Below are 20,686 nucleotides of genomic sequence, written 5' to 3' on the forward strand. Positions count from 1 at the left end.
GCCTCTCAAAGGCAATGCAAAGTCAATAATCCACAGAATTAATTTATTGAGAAGAAGTTGTTTGTTTTTTATAGCCGTACAGATACCAGGCTGCCTTGTAAAGCTGTTTGTTATTCATGGCTGTACCGTATTGTCTATCTCTTCACAAGATGGCAATCTCCTTCAGGGCAAAGAACTTTGTCTCTGCCTTTTTTCCCAACATTTCAGAAGTGATTATCTTTGTAAACTAACAGCAAAGTAATGTTCAAAACCCAAAGCACTTACAATTATTTTTCAAAACACAATTAAATCATATCAGTTTTGCTTGCTAGATTTTAAACGAGAGAGGTAATTGTTCGTTACCTACTTGTCAAAGGTTCCAAAGGGTTTATACAGGAAAATGCTTTTGATTGATGGTAGCATTAAAGAAGATGCTGTTGAAACTTAGACGGATGCATATTTATTGTAGCCTTTGCGGCTAGCAATGCACAACTCTGGATGCAGTCAAACCGCATATACCCACTCCGCTGAGTGATACACCCAGGTGCAGGAGCTCAGCTCCTTTCTCCAGTGGGCCATCTAGTCTGTCTGGGCTCATCTGACCAACACTGCAAGTATATATTGGTACAGTTGACTCAGCAATTATTCAATAAGCCAGAATAGTTTGGGAACTAGTTTCATAAGTGTGACATCTCTTTACTTTAGTTCTATATAGTATTAATATATGTAGAGTTATGTAACTTTTAAATTCCCTCCATCAGTTATAAAAAGCAAATGTCTTCACAGCTAGGTAATGCTTACCTCTCTGTACATAAAAGTCTTCTTTCACATCCATGGATCTTCATACTTCAGTGACTGTCTGTCGGTCTACCCTCAGTGGTTCCTCATGCCATCCTTCAATCCAGTCACTGCCAATCTCTGGAGAAGCAAGTCCCTCACACCTGGACTGTTGCTCTCAGCAGATAACCAATTCAGCTGAATCAGTCCTTCAGCTCTTGTGCTCCCACAGGTTAAAAAGTCAAAGAACAAATCAGTCCTTACAACCAGCACAATCACCACAATCACACTGGAGATCACCATCTTGTGCATGCTCCAGACTCAGCTGTATTTTTGATTAAAAAGAGCCTTGACGCATAAGGACATTAAAGCACCAGCAGAGACCCCTTCCTTCACAGCATCACTGCACCATCAGTCAATTACTCTGTCAAGACATAGGAAGTTCAAACTAAATTTAAATTCCATCACATTACTCTGATCCACTTTACATGATCTACAGATCTACTACACAAGTCCATCAGGGTTCTCTTAAAGAATCATAGTCTTTCCATGAGTCAGTCCCCTGTGGCAATTCCCTCGCTGTGTGCCTCCTCACTACACATAAACAAATGTATGTTGCTTTCCTCTCTCACTGCACACCAGAACAGCATTACGCAAATCAACCAGTCTAATTGACACCTGAGATCACACTAAAGCAAATAGAAACAGGTCTTGTGGTCAAAATTGCCCTTCACAGTTTTGGTTGTGTAACCTGGTATAAATGCTAAGCCATCTTCTAGCCACTTCTTCCCCTACTTGATCTCTGATGGACATGTCTGAATTCTGTGCCAACATCTGTCTTTGCTGCAAATGATAAACTAGATGCTGATTGAATGTTTTATTTGAAGATGAGCTGGACTTCTGAAGCCAAAGCATTTTTATTGCAAAGAAGCAATCCATCTGCCAGCATGATTTATTTGAAAGAAGTCTTCTGTTTAGGTGGCCTAGAAATAGCAATTTCTGTTATCAATCTCCATTTCAATTATCTTCAGCTATTAGCTTGCTTTGAAGTAAATCAGGACACCAGTTGATAGCAATTTTCCTTGCCAACCTTTCTTTGACTGAGGTTTACATCATATTTGCAAACCCCAAAACATGCCTGTTTTCTGGGGCATCATTCCTGTGTTGTCACATATAGAAGTATTGTCCCCTTAATTTCAACTAAAGGGAGTGAAGGTAATCAACACACCAAACCACAATTTAACTCAGGTATATCAGCCAATTTTTCTTCCACAATCTGAAGATATGTTGATAAAAAAATCAGTAGCTCAAGAGATAAGCAAGCAAACCTGGATTTTCTTGACAGTAGTTGCATTTGACAGGTTTCTTTCAGGCAAAAAAGAACCAAGGCAGAGCCATGACAATTCAGCAATTGTAATCACACAGTTGATGGAAAATTAGTGGCCAGGCACACATTGCAAAACTGGGAAAGAATAAAGAAATCTTTGACAGACTTGAGTGTTAAACCTACTTTTAACACTACTTTATGAACTCATGTCCAAAACATGGAAAGAGCACATCTGAGAAAGATGCTGTTCACATAGTTGTGTAACTGTTTATCAAACTTACTACTAAATGAGAATAAACCTATCTGGCTTTCCCAAAGCTAGCCACATTGACAATAATGCAATTTCTTTACTCTAATCGCAGAGTAATAATACACCTAATTTTTCTATAGCGTATAATCAGTATACTACACAGTACACATTATCAAAAAATAAACCCAAAATAAATACAAATGATCTCTTTGTCTTTAATAATTGGTGGTTTGAATCAAGATACACTACAAATAGAAAAAGCAAATGTGTCAGTTTATCAGCCTCTTTGAATTTTCACTACCAAATTTGACATTAGTTTGGAAACCCCCTTCTTTCTTTGTCATAAATCAGAATTAGAAATTAAAAAACAAACAAACAAAACACAAAAGCCAAACCTCACCCCACATGTGCTGTTGAATTCTCTAATTCTGGGGCTGAAATGGATTGGCATGCTCCACTGGGGTGAAATCTTGGCCTCACTAAAGCCAAAGAGAATTTCACACTGTTTTCACTGGAGCCAAAATTTGTCTCACTGTTTCTTTGATTTGCTTCCTATCGCAGAATAAAGTTCAGACCAATTTTTCAACAATTAAATTTGCTAAATGAGTAAATCTAACTGATGCTTGAAGAACCAAATGAATGCCTTACATGGGATGCTTTCTATCATCTTCTGACACAAGAAATCTCTTCATTTTGCCATCCAGCAGCTTTACAGACTGGTCACTTAACCTGAAATCAGCCATTGTTTTCTCTTTACCAAAACTTCCCATTTGTCCTGCTAGTTTTTATTATCTGAACTCAGCAAGGATGATTTGTCAAACCTTCCATCAGAGCAGTTTGTAAAGTGAAATGCCAATAGGAAGAAAGTTAGACATCATTTGACCCATGTCCAGGCACTTGTCTGCCTGTGGAGCTAAATGCTAGACTAGGCAGCAGCTGACTGGTACTGCTCCCTTATCATTGTCAGGACACAGATAAATGTACTTCGTTTAAGAAATGAAGGCTTTATCAATGGACAAATAATTGCAGAGCCATTATTGATCTCACATCTCACTTAACATGAGACAAGAGGGTCCTGTAGAAATGGTAAACATTTAATCGCTGTGGATGGCAAACAATGGGCTTTTGCTTAAACAACAACAAAAAACCAACCAAACAAAAAAAGAACTCAGTTTTCAAACAAACCACAGCCTTACTTAAGGGTTCAGCAGAAATCCATCCGGATCTGCAACACTCCATTCCCGTTTCTATTAAATAAGAGGAATATTAGCAAATGAATCTTTCATTGCTTTTAGTCTCCCTGAAGTGTCATTGCTGAGATGGGAGGAGGCATTGGAGGTACAGCGCTCCACCATTTGCACTTTTTGGAGAGAAACATGCCTGTTAAGATCTTCATGCAGATGAAACAGGGTGAAATGAAGCATTTTCGAGGCAGACTCTACCCTCACCGCTCACAGGACTAGAGGGAGCTTCCTGCAAATGTGCTCCCAAAGACAAGCAACACAAAGCCTGCCTGTGCTCCATTTCACCTGGTTGCAGTAACTCACATCAATGCAGTTATGGAACATTCTGGAGCTGAAAAAAAAATATTAAATTAGCTATTGCAGTTTTTAATATACTTTATGTAACATTATTGGTTTATTAGATTTACAGACTAGCTAGAATCTCTGCCTCAGTGAGGTTGCAATCTAAATATACAGAAAAGATAAGAAAAAATGCAGCAGCAAACAAAGACGAAACATGGGGCTGTACATATTTTCACTTCCACAGTTTTTGCTGAGGGTTTAATTTGGGATATCATGTATGCAGATAGGAAAATAAATGTATAAGCATCAACTGGAAGTAATATAACAAGGAATATTGATTAAATTTTTGTAGTACTTATGAAGCTTAAGGGCACACAAACAAAAAGAATAGGAGAATGAAATGAAGGAATTAGTGAGGCAGGAGATTTTATCAGACCAAAAGGAAAACAGGAAACAAGACCAGAAAATTAGACAAGAACCAATTAATACAGGATTATAGACACCTAAGTATAATACAGACATAAAGGCACAACCTAGCAAATTTTGGCATGTAGATCTTTATTGCAGCTTTCCTAATAATCACATTATACCTTCAACAAATACAGATCTGCCTTTTACACTCTGTTTAATAAGACTGCTCTAGCTTTTCAAAGCACAGTCCACAGAACATGGGAACTTACTAAGAACAAGAATTAGCCAAAAAGCTGCTTCTTCCTCTCATCATTCTGATATTTTAGTATCAGAACAAAACTAATCAAACTAGCAGGTGACTGGCTCAAAACACAAGAATTCATTCTTCAACACAGCATATTACCCAGCTCTGGCACTCCTTGCTCCAAGATGTAGAGGACGCTGAAAGTTTTTGTGGTTACCAACATCACCTGGAGAACTTAACAGAAGGAAAATCCATTGAAAGCTATGAAATACAAAACCCGCTGCTTCTGGCTGTTGCTAACCTCCAGCTGCTGGACCCTGAGTGACTGCTCCTAGGAGGTATCACTCCATGCTTTTCTTCTTCTTACACTGTTCCCTAGGGCATCTGCTCCTGGTCACTGTCAAAGATGAGACAGTGGTCTAGAGGATCCAGAGTGCCAGCACAGCCATTCTCATGCTCTCATCAGGTAGGTGTGAGCCATCTGTAGTTTTCAGGGACTCTGTTCTCCTCCCTGTAAAATAGGCCTGGTGGTTCTTTGGCAGGATACCAGGAAGCTCAGAGAAAACACTTTGTCTTCACAAAGCACCTTCGGTGCCAGGATCTGAAGTAGGTGCTGTGAATGTGAAGCAAAAAGTATCACATGACGGTCTTCCTGGGCAAGCCAATGCAAGCCAGTAATGGAGCACCTCTACAGGGATGGACTTGTCATCACAAATGTGTTCACTTCTTACTTGCAGTGACAAACAGTACCTAGGGTTTAATGCAGTCTTCTTCAAAGTGGTCACTCTAGCCTTTTTTACTTTTGGTAGTTTGTAAATATACAACTACTTTTACACCTTTTTTTTTAATATATATGTTATTTATAATACACATGTATAACTGGGCTGTTATTATGAAGTGGTTTTATTAAATCCATTGGCAGTTTTCTTATATTTATCCATTCTGTTACCAAGTGTACTGCTAAGATTGCACCGGGTAAACACCAGTAAGGGAGCAGTCGAGGGGTTCTGTAAAATTAGCATTCAGCCGGGGCTTTCAGGCTTCCCCACATTAGATTTGAATTTAGAAAAATACTTACTGCACACTTGTCAAATCCAGGCTCGTATCTCAACCCTAATGTCTAACTACAGTAAGCATTGGAGGATAATACTGGCAAAGAAACATTTCCTAAACTTTATGTAATCATTTGGAATTCAGGAAGGATCGATTAGTATTCAGGAGATGTGACTGCTCAATATTTATACCCATAGAGACTTGGCAGAAGCAAATAATGGTACATAAAGCTGATGCTTGTCTTAATTAAATGCAGTATAATAGGTGTTGGGGATTTTTTTTCTTAGTGAAGAGAGCACTTTAGCAATGACCAGATATAACTCATTCTGAAGTTCAGAGTTTAAAACTAATCAATATGTATTTATAACAAGGGAGGGACTGAATATAATTTATTATTAGCTGACAGCTGACTAATAGATAAAACCAGGATTTATTTAAGTATGTTTTTCCACATACTAATTTCTGACAAAATATTTGCCCCTTTGGATTCTTGATTATTTTTTGCTGTACTAACAGTATTTCATAAACTTTTTGAAATTAACGTCTCGCCTGCAGATAGGCTGGGAATGAAACCAGAGAATGTAGAATAAGACATCTAGCTAGACGATCCTTTCACTGTGACAAACTTATTAATAGTAACATTTCCTAATTTTATAATTAGGAATCCTTAATGGCAAGTGATATTTTAAAATGCTCCTTTAAAGTATACAATCTACATACGTGATGATGAACCGGTGTTGACTGGCAGACAGTGGAAGGATGACAGGCACAATTCCAGCACACCTACAGCCCAGGCTTGTCTCAGATGTCACAGGAAAAAGTTTTGAGAGGGAATATGAAGAAGGTGGATAAATAGATCTGGCATATTAAGCATGAGAGGCAGAGCGGAGAAAGCAGAAAAGTACTTGGTCTGGAAAGGTGGCGAGTGGGAAACGGAGATGGCATTGCAGGCAAGTCAGAGGCAAGAGATGACCTCGTGATGCTGAATGACTGATGATAGATAAGGAAGGAACAGCTACAAGACCTTGAAAGCAAACACAATTTATGTCTGATGTAGCAGGGAAAAGGGAAGATGCAAAAAGATAGGGAAGCTATGAGCTAGGAAGGGCATCTTGGCAGCACCATTTGCCAAGGCCAAAGGAAGAAATGCTGTGGTAATTGAGATGTAATATGATGAGGCAACGTGGTATTTGTTAAAAGTTTAATCTAGTATGCAATGGCTCCTGTGCATATCCCATGGAAGTCAGTGAGAACACATTTCCAGGATTAGCTATGTAATATTAGTTTGGGATTAATTATATTAGAAATAGACAAATTTAAAGGTGACGATCACTGTCTTTTGGAAGACCTCATCTTTGGGTATAATGGAGACTCTGTTTCTTGAAATCTGAAATCAAGATGACCACTTCTTTATATTATCATACAGCTCAATCAAAAGTTATAGACTTGATGTCCAACTGCTGGATGGAGATCTATGGTTTGCATTGAACAGAAGGCTGAAGGAGGTAATGATGATGATTACATGGGTGCTTTCTTGTCCCCAAATCAGTAACAGTAAATTTCATAGGCAAGAAGTTTAAATTTATCATGAGTCTCCTAATTTCACAGTTTTTACAAACTTTTCTCCATTTGTCAAGTTTGAATTTGATAACTTCTATCGTGAGCAGTTGTCAGCAATCTTATAAAGTCTCTTGCTGCTGCATGTCCCACATTGCCCTGGAAACTAGGGATAAATCTCTTACTAAAGATGATGAGGGCCAGGAGAACAGTTAAATAGCCAGTCTGCTCCTGGAACATTTAACTCTTCTCTGGGTCTCAAGCAAAGCAGCCAGGCTACTCCACTCTGCCACTAGAAGAGCTATTCCACTTTTCTACTTTAATCCTCTGGGAAAGTAAAGCAAATGAATACGGGAGAAACCTCATTTCAGAATCGTCTCATGAGGGACGTTCTCCTTTCATGGAGCCAGCATTGCCCAACAGAGAAATCAACCCTCTTGTCTCTAATTCTGCTTCTGACTCCATTACTGACTATGGAGCTTTGAAGTCTCTTAAATGATATCTCAGCTACCCTATCCAGTAAGTGAAAACAATAGTTACCTATTTTTTTAAACAGTGGTGAAATCCAGAGTATTAAAGATACCATGTAAGGTACAACCAAATTGAAACAATGTTGTTTGAAATATCTACAGATACCATAACAAGGACCATTGTTAAAAGGAATCTGATTTAAAGTATCTGTATTAGGTTTTGAGAAAATGTGATCCTTTCCCTTACAAATTACTCAACATGAAAGCAGTTCCTTGCTGTATTTTCATATTAGGATCTAAAACTTTGCAAAAAAAATTGAAAATTCACTTATTGAGAAGCTATTGTTAGAAGTTAATTTTAGCATTTTAGCACATGCAGGACAAAGTGGATTTTCTTGTGCCCTGTTCTTTTAATTCTCTGCTTTTTCTGATTACTCTATAGAGAAAGAAAAGCAAAGACATATTCCCTTCACTTTTCCTGTCAAAACCCGTAGCAAAGCCAAACAACTAAAAATGAGTCCTTAAATTTCTTACAGATGCTAAATGATGATGTATGGAGTGACTACTTTGATAAACAACCATTTTCTCCTCAGAACACTTTTTCAGTGAGCTGACAGGTTTTAGTCCAGCCTCCCATGTAGATTCCACACATCGTGTAGTCAGTATGAAAGTAAGTAGGACAGTGTCTATCTTACAGGTATCTATCTTAATGAAATCTCCAATCAATTATTTTTGTGAAAAAACCCCACATAATATAAAAGGAATAAAATACAAATGCTATAAGGTATAAGGTATAGTTAAGAATTAAACCAATATTTTAAATAAATAAATCTTTAATCATTCATCTCAGCCCTCAGTGTAGGAGTTATCAATGATAAAATTCTTGCAGGAATTCCAGAGGTAGCCTTCTATTTCATGGCTGATTGAGTTTTTTGAATAAACTTCAGTAAATTATAGAGGAAATTTAATAATCACTGTTGATTTGTCCTGGTTTTATTTCACCAAATGCAATGGATGTTACAAATACATCTCTCGTGTAACTGTCGAGTACAACGGCATTATCTGAGGCACGAATTTGATCCAATCTGATCATTACTGGTTTATGTTGTCTGCTTGTCTGACAGCTGCAAGCCATGGAGAAAAAGATTAACCATCTTCAGCAAGTACTTTTTCTTTTCATGCTGTTTTTTTCTAAAATGCATATTTTAGAAGGTTTTGAAATAACAATAGGATTAGATGCTTGAGAGAAAATTAGGTCATATATTTGTTAGATACAAATCTTGCAAGTAATTAGAAACATGGGTATCAAGCCATATTTGTATTCTGTACTGCTGCTTTTGTGTGGAGACAGTGGGGATTTCAGAATAACCCAATCAGTGTGCTCTGCACTTTTTCCCTCTCTAATATGTTTACAGAATACTCTAACAGCTCCTGTAAGGGGGAAAAATTACCTGCACATAACCCACATTTACATGTGTCTCTACTTTTGGAATACTTTTACAATTTCTGTCCCATTTTTAACATACCTTTTTGGTGTTTAAGGTGCAAGTTTGAATGCATTATATATGTAACAGAGGAAGTATGGGATTATATAGAATTTTTTTAGCTGCTGTTGGCAGAAGAGTTTAACATCAGCGGTTGCTTTTGTTAGCCAAGTTTCCCAGCATCGCATGGGAATAAATGGCTATATATTAAGGTATAGATAAATGAATGAATATCCTTAATCTTGGAGCCAGTAAGACCACCATATAGTTTTAATTTGAACATGCACTTAAATGCTTCACTGAATGGGGAACATGCTAAAGGAATATAATGGCTAAATTCACTTTGCAGTTGTAACAGACAACTTATTAAATACTTTTTATACCAGAATGTATAGACTAAAAACAAAACTGCTCCTCATGTGTTTCTAGTTAAAAACACACATTGCAGAGGCTCTTACCTGAAAGTTTATATATGGGTGACTGTCAGCCAGTTACTGGAGATGCACTGTACGTTATGCCAAATTCCCTCTTTCTCTTATCCCTTTGCTGCTTGTGCAGGATTGGACACTGGAAGAGAAACAAAAGCAATAGCTTTCTCTGAAGGAGTTAAAACAGAGAGGTGAAATACTGTAAAGAAACTATGAAAAGAAGTAGCAGGAGAATTAAACAGGAGGCCGGGGGGAAAGAAAGAATGTGCAAGAGTGATGGGAGAAGAGTGGCAGAGAAGCGGATATCTGGGCAGAGCAGGAGCCAGGAGAGGTTGATGAAAACGAGGGACAGCAGTTGTCCCCAGGATCAGAGGAATAGAGAGACACTGGAGGGCTTGAGAATAGGAAAGGAGTCAAGAAAACAGGGGGAAAAGGCCAGGAAGGAAAGAGAAACCGTGGAACTGTGACCAAAGCCAAGCCAGAGGTGGAGAGGGAGGAAATAGAAGCAAACAGGAAAGAAACAATGAAGGAAAATTCAGAAACAAGCTTTATGACCCAGCTTTGGACACAGCTGTGATCATGAATTGGGAGGCAGAAGGGGACTGGGCAGAAACACTCTTTCCCAAGCTTGTGGCTTAGAGTGTGTACCAATAACTTCTGCTGGCAGGAAAGGGGAGGGGGGTGGAAATAGCAACTCCTTAGGCTCTGGCAAAGCTGCTACCAAGATTGGATGAACCTCCAAGAGCTGGGGTTCCTTGTATTGCTCTGGTCCTCTGCAGAGCCATCGAGCATGGGACAAACTGAAAGAGTAAGCCCCAAAACAGTCCATGTGGCTTGCAAAAGTTTAATCTGCACATGGCCATCCTCCTAAGGATATTTTAAAAGTTCTTCTTTATAAGATTAGTCAAAGATTAATGGGGAAAATCCTACATTTCAACATCATCTGGAGATGGGTACTGGGAGGGTTTGATGTGTATTATAAACTTATTGCACAGCACCTCTGCTTGCCAGGTGAAGGAAAGTCTCATCTCAAGAAAGAGAAAGACTTCAACATCAGAATGGGGAATGCCACTGCAACAGCATCTTTCCTCTCTCCCAACACCAAAAATTGTAGTAGAGACCAGTGAACTGCTCAGGACAAGACAGACAACGCTATCCAGTCTTTCACTGGGGGAAAACCCATAGCCTAAGCCAAATAAATGATACCAGACTGTTCTTCAAGCCCAGTCTGAGGCAGGGTGGATGAGTGGTAGTTTGAGAAAGTCCTTTCCTCTTGTCTAAGTCCATCTCTTCTGGGAGGCATTTGGCTTTAGAGAATGGAGTCACCAGCAAGGTTGAACAGGACAGGTATCAGACTCACATCCCCTGAAGTGCTGGAAAACCACCCTGCACACTGAAAATACTCTTTCAGAGAGGAACATTGCTATGAGGTTACCGTGGAAGCAGTGTCATCTAGACTGCACACTGTGCTCCAGCTGGCCAGCTCTTACCTGTGTTTCTTCCTCCCTTTCTGTAGATAAAACTACTAGAGATGAGCCAGGGAGTAAAGAGGGAACAAAGCAATTAAGAACATTCCTGCTAAAAACTCACTAGGCATACTGTAAAATTCAGAGATCATTGTGCCCCTCAAAAACACGTCAGAGAGAAGCAGACACTTAAAAGAGCTTTCAATTACTTACGTGCCTTTGGGTCCCTTTCAGGATGCTGTGGAACTGGAAACAGCCATGGTAAATGTATTTTCTCTGCATTTGCCTTTCTTGACAAAATAGCTCCAATATTTTGATCTCAAGAATAATCAGCTCTTTTGTGTTTCCTTTTCAACTAACTGCAGACTTTTGCAAGTTAAAAATTAATGACAACTTCTCTTCCACTTATTTTTTTTTTTTAACAAAAACCTTCTGTGCTCTTTTCTGGGGGGGGGGGGGGGGGGGGGAAATTCCTACAACCTTTAAGTTTTAGTCTAAATGGCATTCAAACCACTCTTTCTCCCTCCTTCTGCAGTAACACACAAAACGAATTCCACCACAACAAAACAACCCGGCTCGTGGAAACCATTATTTTGAAGATGAAACATTGTGTTGTGTCCTTTACCACTATTACGGGCAGTCAGTCTGTTAGAACATATTGGGCGATTACAGGCTAGTCTTTTCAGAGAAAGCCATGGGTTTCAAGTTAGCAGTAACCATCTATCAATTCTTGAGATTATGCCATGATTTACTGTCACAGCATCATGTATTCTCTGATTTTCTGCCTCCTGTGAAACATTGTGCTTTCCTTTTCTATTGATGTATCAACTATAATAGTTACAAGCAGCTACAGAAAAATCAATAGCGAACTTTCGTTACTGTGCACATAAAGAGTACCATGCTGTGAGAGCACCTTGCTGTTAAATAGTCACCAGCAGTAAGGTACACTATAAATATCTGTTATTTTGGTCTAAATGAAGAATGTCTGAATTTGAAACAACAAATATCTAGGATTTTTGACACCACTGGATTCTATTTCAAGTTTTTCCAATATGTGATTTTTTTTTTTTTTCCAGGTGTCAGGCTTGATTTGTATTTTCTGTGCTGGGATCTGCGTAATTTTTTTTAAACCTGAAGCTGACACAGGAAATTAGTATCAAAATAAATAAAGTATTGCTGGGCTGTACTTAACAGTAAGCTCATTAGGCTTGGTTGGGCAGAAGTGGTAAGAATTGTGTTAATCTTTGTTGAACTAGTCTATATCTTACTAGTCAAAGTAAGATGACTTTGATTAAGGTGAACAGACCAATAATCTTTGTACTAAACACACAGATAGAATAGAGGTGAAAGAGGTACTACAGTGTTACCGCAGACTCAGAGGTACTCCTAGGATTGTGCACTAGGAGGACTGAGCTGCTTTTTGACACACAATTTGGAAAATTTTTGGTTTAAATATACTTATTTGCCTCTGGGAACACATTAACTTCCAATTAGTGAATGTAAATGAGGAAAGGCAAGAACAACAGTAAAGATGTGAGTGTATTGCCTTGAACATGTCCAGGCCATTTGGCATTTCAGGCCATTTCTCCAGCAATTGGGTAGGAGTCCCTGCAGGGCAAGAGGACAGTTCTGCTGCAGGAGTTAGTGCTTACTTTGGCATTTTGAGACTATGGTAAATTACAGCTATAAATGCACTGTTTGTTGCTTAGATTGGAAAGCCTATGCATTTCCATGAAACTAAAGCACAAGGATGCACATGTGTACTTACATGAATTGTATCCTGCCAAATGCATATCCCACTGCCTGCCGTGGTCGCAAGGTTACAGGAAAGCACTATTTCTTGGCCTGGACATGACTTTGAGGAAAATTAACTTTTAAAGTAAGAAATCCAAATTGCTTTTACAATTTTCATAGTACTAACTCATATAACTTTTACCGTATTTTTCCATTCAAAACAGCAATTCACAGTCCCATCTGTAAAAAAATACTTACGGGTGGGGAAACATCTCTGCTTTGAAGAATACAGTGAGATCTAGCTAGAACCAATGTTAATCCAATGAGTATTGATTTAGGTGGAGGTGGATCTAGAATTAAAAATCCTTCCAGATCCTAAGCAATAATGGCAAAATCCACAGTTTAATTCAATAAAGCATCGAGGGACTCTGCAGAGCGTCTCCGGGACCCTGAGGGCATGTACATCACCAGTGGGGCAAGCCTGGCCAGGGCAGGAAAAGCGCAAACCTGAGTTTGCAGGAGGCTGAGCTCCCTTGTGTTCCTGAGCCCCGCTGCAGGCCGGCACAACAGACACTACGCAGTGCCAGAGGCGTGCTTGCTTCCTTCATCTGGCATGTGGCATCCAGGGACCAAAAAGTACCTCTGCCCTTGTGCAGGGAACGTGAGTTTTTTGGCACTGTGTTAGGGGCAGCTTCGGCCAGAGGCTAATGGGGATCTGGAGCCCCTTAATTCATGCTCCTTACATTAAACCTATGACTATGTTGTCTACAGAAACATCTCATCCATATCTGACCAAACATTCGAGTGTGAGCTGAGCAGTGAGCACAAATCTGGAGTTTACCTAACTTATTTCTGCTGTTCCTTACTGAGCAATCAAAATGTTCAAAAGGTGCTGAGGCACGACCTTATCTGAGAGCCTCCAGTCCATTCTTATCAGGGCTTCTTGTCAAGAAATCAGAGGTAGCTGAGAAATAAAACTCTCTTCTAAGAGCCTCATATTTGAAATGCAGGTGTAAGAGTATTTCGTCTATTCCACGCTTCTCTACCCTAACTGTTTAACTGATGAGTGACCATGTTGCCAGAGGGACGTTCAGGTGGGCTTTTCTTTAGCTTTCATATTTGTATGTTTAAAAGTGTAAGCAATGAGGATGAAGAACAGTGGTATACACATCAAAGTCTTTGGGAAAAGAGTCCAAAGCCTGACACACACCTGGATGCCACTCCAGTGTTTCCTGCGTGCCAGCACTGACACTTGCAGAGTGCCAGTGTGGTTACAGATGTCCCTGTTTGAGCTTCTGTCACTCTTGTTTGCCAAACCACTTCCACAACTAAGTGGAGACATATGCCACAGTAAAAAATGAAATATGCAACTTCTACTCAGATCAGGAGGCAATGTCAGAAACAATATGCTTTTAAACACTGCAGCAGAAAATTACTTACCTCCGTTGTGTTTACTGCCCATGAAAGCAAGACTAAGAGTACAGGAGAACATAGGTGTTTCTTTTTTCCACCACCTAGCAGGAGGCCCGGCAGCCTGGGCCAAGCCAGGGGATAGGGGGACGAGGCAGGACCCCTGTCTCAGGGCCACCAACTCTGCAGTCACTCAGTGAGGAGCACCAGTGCATGGTGCATTGCATTTAAGCAAATTCATGGGCTGTTGCAGTCAGATGTGGTAATGATCTGGTACACTCACGTATATGATGGGACCAAACTCATTGGCGCTTTTCATCTAAGCCGGTGAATTTTTTGTCAATGCTAATCTGATAAGGAATTGAAATAGCATCTGAGAGACAACAGCTTCAATGTACCATCGATGGTCTCGTGAGCTGTCTGCAGTTACATTTACATAGTAAATAACTGTAACTGTCCAAAGTAGAGTCTAGCTTTTCTAAATAATAATAGTAAAATTCCAGTGTTTGGCTAATAGGAGTCACCTATTTGTTTCTACTGTAGTTCTACCATAGTGCTTTCCACACTAAGCAATTAAATGAACGCTTTATATTATTTCAACACAATTATATGAGAAAATAGTTCTTTTACTGATTTCCACTTCCCATATCTTACACAGGCAGAGGTGATTATCTTTTTCACATTCTTTCTAAACTAGAATCAGCTTCCACTGATACACCTTAGTTCAGTGAAAAAAACTCTGTTAGCGCAAATATGGCCACATAAAACTAGTAAAATCATGACTTTAAAAGTCTCAAAAAAGAGGAAAAATAGGGTTTTGAAATCAATATGTCTGAAAGATGATTGGTTGATTGTTTCACACTAAGCCTACTCTCAAAATAGTGCAAAAGTCTTAAAACTCTGAATTATCTGTCAATTACATTGACAGGAAGTCATAGTAGAGTATTGTACCTCTTAGACCAGCACATCACTAAAACACCTTTGCTTAACTATATTTCCTTCTTTTAAAGAGAATATATTGTAATAATTTTTACTCCTGTGGGACTTTGGATCTAAACAGAAGGATAAAGCCAAACAAAATTCACCAAGTAATAAAAACGCGGTATAAAGATCTACCCTTATCTGGAAACCACTATAATGATATAACTGGCTGGTCTAATATTTTTAACCAAGTTCAAAAAAAGTTTGAAATATAATAATTAAATGCAAATACAGTCCTGATCCCAAAGACCAGAAGAATGCCTTTAAGCTAGTATTTATAACAAGAGCTATTCGACTGAGCTCTCTTGTAAATTTTATCATACCTGAGGCAGTTTTCCTCAGTCGATTAGCTGGAAAGCTGAACATATCCTGAGGCAAACCAGACATCTAGTACAGGCTAAATTCAACTACTGGAGCTTAAATTTGGCTTAATATATCCCCACTTGGATCTGCCTGTTTAATTCTCTTTCATATGATAACGTTGGTTTATTCATAGTCTGGACTTGCCACCTGAACAAACTGTACCTCATATCTTATTCTAATGGAATAAGAAAACTTTGCAAAACCCACAAAAAGTTCCTGACTGAAAATCAAATGCAAATTTGGGATTAAAAACTGTTTTGTAAAGTGACTACAAGATTAGTACAGAGAGATTTTTTCCCCTAAGGAGTACTGCTTTTTATGATCATGCATTTTTTATACTCTGCAGAGACAGATGGGCTTTATAAAAGGATACAGCCTGCTACTCAAAAGGGTTTCAGTGGCAACTGCAATTCTGTCTTTTAACCTCAGTAGGAATTTATATTTGATGTTTTTCCAGAAAATATTTATTTTTCTTCTTTTAGGACTATATCACCCCTTGGTGTAGTTCCAGCTGCAGAAATACCTCTGAGATTCACCTAGTCCATTATTCCTATTTTAAACAGTACTTTAGTAGGAGAGGGATAGAAAGGGATAGGACAGATAACGCGCAAGCTTCTCATGAGTGCAATAAATCCAATCATTCAGAAAAGTTGCAAATGTCTAAGCAAAAGCAGAGCAAATATTTTCTAGATGAAAGCAAATATTTCAAAAATTTTCATTCCTTTTTTTCTAAACAATCAGTTTCTTCTCAGCTAAATAGATGGTTTCTCGCTGCTCTCTACATTATACTGTACTGTCTATTGTTGCAAGTTGCATATAACACCCTTTCTGCCTTAGTTCATAACTTCAAGGATTTTGTATGATGTCCCTATCACCACTCCTAGGAACTTCATAAATATTTATGACATCTTAAACTATTCACACCCTACAAATTGTAGACATTTACAGCCAGCTCCCTTAAAACCCAACAATCCTCTATTGTTCATGTGCTGTTGAAGATTAAAATGATGTTTCAGAAATTAACTGGGAAAACCATTCGGTTCAATAAATTTAGTATTTATTCTAATTTTTTAATTCTTATCAGAAGCCTAGTTTCTGCTTTTATCAAATGTGATACTGTCTTCTGGCAACTGTGTGATATAAACTAGTGCTATGGCTGTAGATTTGTCTGCATTTAAGCATATATATATATTTTGAAGCCTGCTGATAGCATGATAATTAACATACTAGTTTTCTTATCTATACTTATTCCAACTGAATATTCAGAAAACAAACATTTCTAGCCCAGACATATAATGTGAACCTGGGATTAGATGAGGAGTTAGGAAAAATTAGTTTTGACTCATGTTCTTTCTCAGTTTGTCTGTGAGACCTTTGCTAAATCACTTCTGCACCAGTTTATCAAAGTGTGCTGGCAAACAGATATGACCATGGCTCCACAGGATAATGGTTACACAATTTTTTTCCTGGAAAAAAGAGACTTAGATTGAGACTTTTTTCCTAGGATGGATCTGTCATTTACCTTAAGTGGTCACTAGGTCAAATATACAAACAAACCTGGAAGCAAGAACCAGAAATCCATGTCAGCCCAGGCAGATTGCCTCACCACCAGCCTACAAAGGCAGGCTAAAAATTTGGGCTTAAATCATGTAGGGTTATTTTTTTCAGTGCAGCAGCAGAGCTTCAACCCAAAGGCTGGAGCACACCTTCACTGAGAACAGCCTGTAGCTAGCAATAGCTTAGACCACACTCTGGCATGGTGGGAAACCCCAGTTGTTTGGGAATTTCCTTGAAGACACAACAGAGCAAGTGCTCTTCAAATTCCTGTTCCTCTGTCGTGTCTTCAAAGAAAGCAGCAGCTACCCTCTTATGTGGAACCTAATCCTATCAGTGAACGCTAAGCATGGGTTAAAATACCTACAGCACAAGCCTTCAGGCAATAGACAGGCTGCCCTCCAGTCCCAGATGAGCAAGAAACACTTCGCATTGCTCACCCAAAGCACGAGCACGTCTGGGACATCAGCAGGGGCATAACTGCAAGCATGGAGGAAGCTTTAGAAAGTGGAAGAAAGTGAGGTGGTACTGGAGTTTAGGCATGGCTAAGGTGAAGCATCAGCAGTGGAACCACTGCTTGGGACTTGGTGCCTGTGGTCTGTCCCAGCATCTTCTGGGCTGGGCCACAGTTTCATCAACCAGCTATCCCAAATGGGTCTCCACAGCCCTGGCTGTGTGGCTGTACCTGGCCATGCTTTTCCGTCATGAGTCTCAGTGAGAAATACTAGACTTTATTTCGGGGTGTAGCTGGCTGTGGACTTTGGGCCAGGACTTGTGAGCAGCTCTTCCTCCAAAGAGGCCTGGCAGGATCTTGTTTTGCTGTGTTTCAGTGACCACTGTATCACCTATGCCTCATTTGCAAGTAATAAGGCTGTTGGTTCCTGGGGTGCCAGGATGAGAAGCGGGTGAGGATTTTGTTTGTTTGTTTAACTTTTCAGTCAGTAAATTCAGCCTGAGCTGTTGCAAGTCATGCTGTTTTATTTTCCTGAGTGATGACTCAGTAATTACACCAGTCAAAGATTCAAGAGATCAGATTAGGCTTTGACCTTTGTCTTTACTGGGACTGCAAGGAAAGAAACAACTGAAATTTAGTAAAATAATTTCACAGTTGCACAAGGAGAAGAATCCAGCTTGTTTCCCCATATCTCCCTTTCCGTTGCAGAGATAACAGTAGCAAAAGCTATTATAAAATTCTCCACGAAAGTCAATAAGCATAGCTCTTAATAGACATCAGGATATTATATTCTGAGTAAGAATCTGTCATTTTAAAATCTTTTTAGAATAGAAAAGTATGCTTCAATATTTTAAATAACACTAGAAAGAAGCCTACCACTATAAAACAACACCAAAATATGTTTTACTTGAGTCTGAGTTGCTCTGAAACAAACCAAAGGTCCATCAAGATTGAATACTGAGGGGAAGAAATAGGATTCAGACTAAGAATTACAGCTTGTTCTCTCATAAGCATCTTATTTTTGCTTTAAAACATGTATCATTTTGCCCAGTACTTAGGTGTGAATGAAATACATTGCTATAGAAGAATTTAATCAAGATTTTCAAAACAATGCGCCCATTATCTGATGTTATGTTCAACTGAAAATGAAAATTACTTTATGACCCTAATAAACAGTTAGAGTTCGAACATTGCACTGTTACAGATAGCTTAACCACTGCCAAAAAAAGAATCCTTCTAAAGACAGGAAAAGTTTTCTACGCATTCAGTTTGGACTTCGGAGTCTCAAGAAAATAAAAGTGGTTTCTGTTGTTACAATGTAAAGGTTTTTCAAGGTTTGCAAAGTGCTAAATATAGTGCCTTACCACTGATTAACAAACGCATCTATCAAAAATTGATTCCCTGACTTCTAAGTAAATAATATTCAGCACAACCCTGCTGTAATAAAACTGAGGGGAATTTTGCAGTAAGGAGCTTATCTTTACCATAAATCTTCCTTCATTATAGCATTTTGTCTGTCAAGAAGGCTTAGCTATAGAACGGCATACATCTGCCTTCGTGACAGATGTGCTATATGGAACCACTGTTGTTGCCATTAGTTTCGATGAAGGAGAATTGTGGGTAATTTTCAGAGATTGGCTCTTTATCAACCATTACTACTCTTTCCCTCAAAAAAATTTCTATCACATGTCAAAACCTACCTGTGTTTTAAGCCCTGTAACCCGGAGGGTTTGCAAGGCTAGCAGAAAGTGGGCAAAGAAACTAGGAAAAAGCTGTGCTTAAATAGAGGAAGGTTTGGTAACGTCACCTCTGTCCTGGGTAATCTCTCTTCTTTGAACTATTCTGGGGGAAAAACCTGCATCAGAATTAATATATTCCATCTTCAAGGTCAAACGGGAATTGGCCTCACACCAGAGCCCCTGACAGAAACCCTGACTTCAGGCTGAGGAGGCAAGTTGTATCTTTCCCTGATAAAACAGCGTATTTCTAAGTGGAGGCAATGCTGCTCATCAGGCCACGCAGTCTGGCTGGGAAGAACAGACAAACCTCTCAGAGGATGAGCCTGAAGGCCATCCTAGCCCAAAATACCATCACTAGAGTTTGGAAGACATCATATTTTACCTACATATTTAACAGTCATTCCAAAGAGCGACTGAGCTTTGGGACCAGCTGGGTTAATAAAGTCCTTAAATGATGGGGCTTGTCAGCCCATTCAGGGTGAGGAAGCTCAACCCTGGACTGGTATCGAGTCCTACTGCCTTGAGTATCTGTAAGACTGTTTCCAGCCTTATGAAAGTGAGAAATTTCTCCCCATGGAGAAGCCTAAACACAATCTTACTTCATCCTTGCAATACCAGGACTTGCAATGGTGCAAAATGCAGAGAGGCAGCCGAGCGGCATGTGCTCACCCCTCTTCGTCGCTTCATGTAGAAAGAGTATCTGATAAAAGATGCGAGCAGTAAAATTTAACTGGCTTGCTTTGGGAAATATTTACGCTGCTCCTAAGGAGTTACTATTTTTCAAATTTAAATCTCTCATTCCGTTTCATTTTTCTTTTCAAAATTCCCAGACCAAGGGAAACTCTCTACAGATTAGTAGACCACCAGATCTTCAGTATTTCATGTTTGGAATATGAGAGGGAGAAAATCTCTCTGAAACCTAAATATTTCCCCCCTCTAAAGACCAGACCCATTTTTGGGGAAAATATGCAAAAGTGCTCTCCTCAGGCTGAATGTTGTATGCAGTTTCAGCTTAATGCACAGCTTTATAGCAGATGTAGAAAATAATCAAAATGGGGGGATTTCTGGGAATACTGGCAGACTTTTACTGTGACTGCAGAGCAGATCCTGACACACTGTAATACTGGTTTTGTCTTAATCGTCAAAAGTAAGCTACAGAGAACAAAAATTCTTTGTTTGACAGAAAAGCAATTGCTATTTCTTGTAAAACATATAATATATTCCAGAAGACCTAAGGGTTTACTTTCCAATAAGGATAGAAAAAGATGTGCGCCCCACTGTGAGCTCACAGTAAGGCTGTTTCATGTAAAAAGTTGGTAATTAGTCCCTGAGTGAATAAAGTAGAAGAGATAAGAGACTGATACTTACTGTAGCAACACAAAACACTTTTTCTAGCTGCTAGGATTTAAAGGGTGTGTGGGTGGGAGAGGGGGGACCTATTCCTACTCATTTAATTTACAAGCATCTAAACCTTGGAAA

General features: G+C 39.1%; 1 protein-coding gene across 4 annotated transcripts in view; it reads left to right on the plus strand.

The window, feature by feature from the left end:
- NR5A2 (nuclear receptor subfamily 5 group A member 2) overlaps positions 1–20,686 on the plus strand; it is a 98,751-nt gene that overhangs the window by 70,770 nt on the left and 7,295 nt on the right. The window contains exon 8 of one of the 4 annotated variants that reach the window (XM_041128088.1): positions 857–979. The exons of the other annotated variants lie outside the window; for them this stretch is intronic. Coding sequence (XP_040984022.1) covers positions 857–945 — 89 coding nt within the window. The 3' untranslated portion in view covers positions 946–979. Of the gene's footprint in view, positions 1–856; positions 980–20,686 lie in introns of those variants that run through there. 4 annotated transcript variants of the gene reach the window in all.

The sequence above is a fragment of the Aquila chrysaetos genome, chromosome 12, assembly GCF_900496995.4.
Source record: "Aquila chrysaetos chrysaetos chromosome 12, bAquChr1.4, whole genome shotgun sequence".
NCBI classification, from domain to species: domain Eukaryota; kingdom Metazoa; phylum Chordata; class Aves; order Accipitriformes; family Accipitridae; genus Aquila; species Aquila chrysaetos.